The sequence below is a fragment of the Notolepis coatsorum genome (genome assembly GCF_963971535.1).
Source record: "Notolepis coatsorum genome assembly, chromosome: 16".
Lineage (NCBI taxonomy): Eukaryota > Metazoa > Chordata > Actinopteri > Aulopiformes > Paralepididae > Notolepis > Notolepis coatsorum.
This window is the reverse complement of record NC_140180.1, coordinates 34,641,290-34,648,001: the sequence shown is the minus strand read 5'-3', so window position 1 is coordinate 34,648,001 and position 6,712 is coordinate 34,641,290. Positions and strand designations below refer to the sequence as shown.

Sequence of the window (6,712 nt, the reverse complement as noted above, 5' to 3'; positions counted from 1 at the left end):
CTGTATAGTATATTGTATTGTAACTCAGTTACTTCTACTCTGCATTGTACATTTTATATATGTATATACTGAACTTTTGTCTACGTACTTGACTTCTATTTTATACTGCTATACTTATTTTATACGTATCTATTTTTGTCTAGCACAGTCCCTGGAGTGTAACAGAAAGAAGCATTTTGTATAAAAGTATTCTGTACTTCTGTATGACAACTAATAAAGAAACTTGAAACATACGCTCTTGAAAATGTATGCCAACTATTGAGTTAGGCCTGGTCCACACTGCCAGTATGGCGGCTGCCTCGCTGAACTGCAGGGTGCACATGCATGATGCTGTCCATGTAGACGGCATCATCAACAAAGCATTTACACTGCTTATTTTGGCAAGTATCTTGTATCTCACACTAGAAAATAGGCTTTGTGCCGAATCTTGAACACACAGTTTCTAAGAGCCAAAATGGCTGAACGTTTACACACAGTTGCCAAATGCCAAAAGGCAAAATGTATAAGTAACGGGTGTAAAGCACCATCCACAAAGGTGGATTATACATTTACTGTTATACAACAACAGGCTAAACATGCACTCAAACAAATGCCTGTAATTACACAATGGCATGCACAATGAAGCTCATTCACAGTCACAGAGTCAATTCACCTAGTGGAGGATTGGAGGAACCTTTATCAGTGGCTTGTTGCTCTCAGTTTAGCAACCAACCATACACAAGCGAGTTAAAAAAAAAAGAGGCACTTAACTGGGGGGGGGGGGGGGGTGGTGCATTGAGAAGCCCCCAGATGAGTTGACCTCTGCGCCTGCAGTGGAGGAGAAGATTGATAAATGGATGATGAAGTTGGAGGATGAAACTGAAGCTAACGTTGTCGATAGAGTATGCACAGCATGCTGTCTGAGACCTCCGCCCTGGAGTAGTCTGCCATCTTCTTCTTCTTCTTCTTTTGGTTTTAACGGCAGCTTGCATCCTTGACATTGCATTAGTGCCATCTTCTGGTATCATTTACCTCCTACAATGTCCATTTTGTCCTATTTGTCCCATCAGTCCTGTTCGTTTAAAATGCATCCACTAAATCAACACTTTCTTTCCTTGCCTTACTTTGCAGTAATTTTACTCTCCCGTTCACCATCATGGAGTGCAGCTAGTGCTGCTTCCTCCTGAATGAGCACCCCTCTGTGAGACGTGCTTTGCCTCCTGTGGGCTGACAGAGGACTGTGGAGCAGCCCACACACAGCACTTCTGTCTGGGCATGGCTGAACACCGTCGTTATCTCGTAGCATCCTGGACATTTCACATCCATGAAATAAGAGTTAGGACTCTGGACTTCTTGGTTTATCACAATCCCCTTGTTTAGCTCGCTTTCTACTTCCTCCCATTTCAGACCCTTCATATTCAGATGTTGTACTGCTACTTTGACAATTATTTTGATCCTTTCAGTTTTACTCTTAACTCATTCCGGGCCAACAGCACCCTCTGCTGATGGCCCTTTCTGTGCCAGTGCTTTAGTCAATGGGAGGACGGGGATATTTGCGAACGCTTAAACTATATCTTTAATTATGGCTATGGGTCTAATACAACCGTCGCTTATCAATGACTTGCTTGCAGTCAACATGTACGAAACAGATCGTTTTTTCATCGGTACATTTCCGTTTTATACCGTTTTGAATACGAGTATAGTTTTGGAGATTTCTAGTAATTCCAGAGAAATCTGCGATAATAGCCCTTTAGTGGAATACACAAAACACGTTGTAATTTTTCGGCTGATTTATGAATCGTTTTCAAATAAACGCTAGATTATCGATAGTATATGTGTCCTCATGTACGAAGAGAAGCGGGGTGATAGGAACATCTGATTACCCCAAGATTCGTAACATAAAGGCCTTACCTCACATCTGATGTCATGCAAAAAGATTAATCCAATTCCTGATCGCCATTCCAAATATCGATCGCGTCCATTGATCCAACGTTATAGTCCAAAACACAATGATCCACGATGCTCCCAGTGGGGGGACTCAATGCAATGGTATCCAGCTGCATGCCCGAGAAGTAAAACCTGGACCGGACTTATTTTTTTGATGCACAGTCCCAGCCAATCCAATCCAATGATGTGCAATACCATCCGGGAGACGATAGGCGGTGGTATTTGCCCTTTTGCGAGCTCAGACCCATTCCCAACGATCAGGTTGGATGAAAATGAATGGATATCGCTAATAAAAGAAATGACGATTAAAACCTGACTACCGATCCAGCCAGAATTAGTCATGGAACAGCTGTTTGCCGGCCGGTTTGACGCCGTTTTGTGTGGTTAATGTTAACAATGACCAGCGGGGGCGCTCTCATACAGCTGGTGACAACGTGCTGGACGAGCTCCGCCCTCGGCAAACTGAGAGAGAGGCAGAGGAAGTAAATATCGCGTCTCGTCTGTTGGCAGTGGATTTAGCTCTCAATCGGTAAGCTCTTAATATACATTACTATTGAAATGCATTTTTACTTAACTTTACAGCATTATTCAAACGTGATAGGAAGTAATGAGTCATCAGCCGTTTATATGCAGTACGTTTTTGCCTACAGATTATACAGTACATGGCAAATGGTGTAGCCGGCTCACATATAGTAGACTAACGTTACGTTACTTTCTCAGATAGCAATCTGTGTGTGTGTGTACTTATGTGTTGTACTAATTGTACTAATAATAGTGTTTACATTCCATGTGTCCATATCCTGGCTGCCAAGAGGTGCGAGGAGCTGGAGAACACTGGAGAGCAGCATGTAAATATCCTTACCCAACCCCCTCCAATGTACAGTCATTTACCTAGTATGGTTTTGTCAATAGTCCAATGTACAATTTTGTTTGTTTGTACAGTGTCTCCCCCCCCCCCCTCAATGTACAGTTTTGCTTGTTTATACAGTGTGCCCCCCCCCCCCCCCCCCCCACCTCCAATGTAGATTACCCAGTATGGTTGTCAAGATGTCTAATGCCAGGTAATGTGAATTAATGTCACAAAACGAATCCCTTGGATAGGATAAAACAAAGCATCTACTGTATTACTGTGTGTTTATATTGTGAGCAAGTCAAGCAAGTGTAATTGAACACAATACATGCCTTTTTGAAATCAACCAAGATAATGGAGAAATATCAGTCAAGTCCGAAATCGACCGTGAAACCAACTTCGGTAGGTTTGAGATCAGGCGGGCCGCTGCGTTCTGAATGAGTTGAAGAGGCTTAGTGGCAGTGGCCGGGAGGCCAGCGAGCAGTGCATTGCAGTAGTCGAGGCGGAAGATGACTGTTGATTGGACGAGGAGTTGGGTGGCTTCTTTTGTCAGGAAGGGGCGGATCCTTCTGACGTTGCTCAGGAGGAATCGGCAGGTTCTGGTCGTCGCTGCGATGTGAGCAGAGAAGTTCAACTGGTCGTCGAGGACAACACCAAGTGTAACTGAGGGGTACAATTCCCTGACTGTATTACTAGATATGATACTTACTACCACTACCTTTGTACTTAATATTCGGCCACCCAGTACACGGCATAAATATATTATCATAAACACTCTCACGTAGATGAAACGGATCCAACACAAATGTACGAAGTCGAAACAGGTCTTTATTTCTACACAGCGATGGTGTGTAGAATAAACACTTAATCACTTAATTACATTTATGAATTGAAATAGTATGCACTTTTATGGCAAAGAGTATTCGTCGGTATATCAATAGAGAATGTCCAATCTCTGAAGGCGCAGGTGGTAAATATACGACCTGGAATAGTTAAGGAATAACAGCAATGATACTTTAATGATTATATACTAGATACACTAGAGGGGGTTAATCCGGTCGCTTGTAAGCCGACAGGAGTAGGAGGGGGGGGGGGGGGTAGAATCCGGCTGCCTCGTCCGGCCAAGGGTATCCCAGGTGAACCCACTGTAGTGCCGTTCAATGCGCCGGCGATCCTTGGACCACAGATGAAAGCAGGTGGACTCTTTGTGGGCCGGCTCTCTCCGGTCCACGGGGGAGAGACGTGAAGCGACCTCGTCTTGCAGAGCGTCTCCTCACCTTGCGTCCTCTCCAGGGGGGGGGGGTTCCAACACACGGCAGTGTCGGGGGTCTTTATCCATGGAATAATCAAAGTATACAAAGCATAATCCGTGCCTGGGAAGGCGGGCTGTCGTCGGTAGAATAATCCGGTATACAGGTCCACTCGCTCGTCGGCTCTGGGGCTCCTCGGGTGCAGCTTCACATGGGGTCAACCACCCTGGGTAAGCAGCCAGTTCTCTGCCCGAAACGATGGGGTACTGACTACGGTAGTATTCTCACCGCACGAAGCACTATATATTAACAGACTATTATTAGCTTAATAGACTACGTCCAACTCGACGATATAGTGCCAAATATGACTATTCAAATATTAATATACACGATGTCTCAATACCGATGGTAGGCGAACTTGGCCTTACTCCCACACGTGGCGTCGCGGGGAGGCTTTACGTCTGTGACTCTATTGGAGGGTAAGAAACTGGACTGAAAAGAAAGTCCTACTTTAGTAGCGCAGTATATATACGCACTATGAACAAATAGTCCCATTAGTGGTGCGGTAGCCAGATTCCTACGCGGAACTAGGACTTGTTCGTACATGTGGAGCGGTACGTTTGAACTGGGTCTGAGGGGTATGGCAGCCTGGCACCAAGGTCTCGACCAATAGTAGAATGGAGACTATTATGGGATGTTCAGTAGGCTAGAATGGATATTCAATGCATATTGTACAAGGAATATACAAGGGATATCAGGGAATATTAGAGAATATACAAATACAATTAAATATATATATATAAATAAATATATATATTCGGTTTAATCTGGCCCTTCACAACAGCCACCCCCTGAATAGGTCCCAGACCTAATCAGTTAAACAGAGACAGATTAATCGCGTTGTCTATTTACACATAAGGGTTTGCTGTAGGGGTCAGTCAACTTCACAAAGTCATAGGGTTGTAGGGTCATGGTCATCATCGATTGTGTCTGGGAGTCGAGGCAGTTCTATGAGCCTCGCCACGGGACGGGTGTAAGTGCGACCCTGGACGAGCACTTCAGCTGCTCGGACCTTGCCGTCGGCACCGGTGATCACTTTGCTTACGCGGCCGGCCGGCCACATAGCTCTGGGCAGTGATTGATCAATAATCATGACGACTGTTCCTTCTGTCAAATTGTCTCTCTCCTTTACCCACTTCTGGCGGGTCTGTAGAGACGGTAGGTAGTGCAGTAGGAAACTGTTCCAAAACTTGTCGGCTAATACTTGGCTGTACCTCCACATTCGTCGGCCGTTCGCTTCTTCAGGCCGGTACATTGTCTGGGGTAATGCAGGATCTAGCCGCCCCATCAGGAGTGTGTTGGGGGTAACTGGGTCGATATCCGCCACATCACTGGAGACATTTCCGAGGGGCTTCGAGTTAAGTACTCCCTCAATCTCCGTGAGGACTGTCATTAGGACTTCTTCCGCCACAGTCTGGGCCCCAAGTACTGCGTACAGGGCTGTGTAGATCTCTCCCCCCTGGTCTTGGGCCCGCAAGTAGGCTACTGATCCGTATGCGACCTCTGAGGCGTCACTGAAGACGTGTAAGTCCATTTTACATGTCTCTGGCCTCACCGTGGGTGGGAAGTAGCTTCGGCGCATATTAACGCCTGGGAGTGAGTGGAGCTCCATCTCCCACTCTCTCCAGGTGGATGCAAGGTGTGCGGGAATGGGGTCGTCCCAGCCCTGGTCCTTGTCCCACAATGCTCGTACAATCATTTTTGCCCTGGTGGTGTACGGTAGAATACATCCTAGCGGGTCATATTGTCGGGCGAGTGTTGTGTACACACTCCGTCTGGTGGTCGGCGCCGCCGCCGGCCTTCCCTGCTCCGTAGTCAGGGGCTTGTGTCTGTAGTGAAGCGAATCTGTTTTGAATCGCCACACCAATCCCAGGGTCATCTCCTGGGCTTCTCCCGGGATTGTAGCCATCCAGGTCTCGCTGCTGGCTGCCTTGTCCTCGGAGGAGAGGCTGCGCAGTACTTGCGGATCGCTGCTGGCCCACTGCCTGAGATCAAAGCCGCCTTTGATCAATGAGGCGCGGAGTTTAATCAGGAGAGCCTCGGCTTCTTCCTGGGTTGAAAGGCTTTGTAGACAGTTGTCTACGTAGAAGCTGTTCTTTACGCTGTGTCGGACCTCTTCGTCCGCTGCTGGGTCCTCTGCTACATGTTTCTGTAGTGCAAATGTCGCACAGCAGGGGCTGCACGTCGTTCCGAAGGGGAGGACTTCCCATTGGTAGATGGCTGGGTGCTCATCTCCTGGCTTCTCTCTCCATAGGAACCGTAACAGGGGCTTGTCCGCCTCTACTAATCTCACCTGCAGGAACATTCCTTTAATGTCCCCGCTGATGGCCACCTTTTCCTGGCGGAAGCGGAGTAGAACGCCGAGTAGGGAGGGGCCGAGTGTGGGACCGGGCAGTAACTCTTTATTTAGATTTTGGGATCCGATCTGGTAGCTGCAGTTAAATACTATGCGGTCTTTACCGTTGTGATGGACCTTGTGGTGGGGCACGTACCACGATTCAGTGGTCTGGTCAGCCTCTTTAATGTCCATCTTTGTGACGTGTCCCGCTGTGATGAGCTTCTCAATCTCAGCGCGGTATACACTCTCTTGGGCGGGGTTCTTGGCTAAGCGCCGCTCCGTGTTCAG

At 47.1% G+C, this 6,712-nt stretch overlaps 1 protein-coding gene across 1 annotated transcript; it reads right to left on the bottom strand.

Annotated features, from left to right (window-relative positions):
* Nucleotides 1-1,146: 1,146 nt before the first annotated feature.
* Nucleotides 1,147-1,323, bottom strand: LOC311243246 (small ribosomal subunit protein eS27-like; the record flags this gene model as incomplete). The annotated part of the gene is made up of 1 exon (XM_084332394.1): nucleotides 1,147-1,323. The coding sequence occupies exon 1, from the start codon at nucleotides 1,303-1,305 to the stop codon at nucleotides 1,147-1,149; it is 159 nt and encodes a 52-aa protein (XP_084188520.1). The 5' UTR covers nucleotides 1,306-1,323.
* Between the last annotated feature and the right edge of the window lie 5,389 nt (nucleotides 1,324-6,712).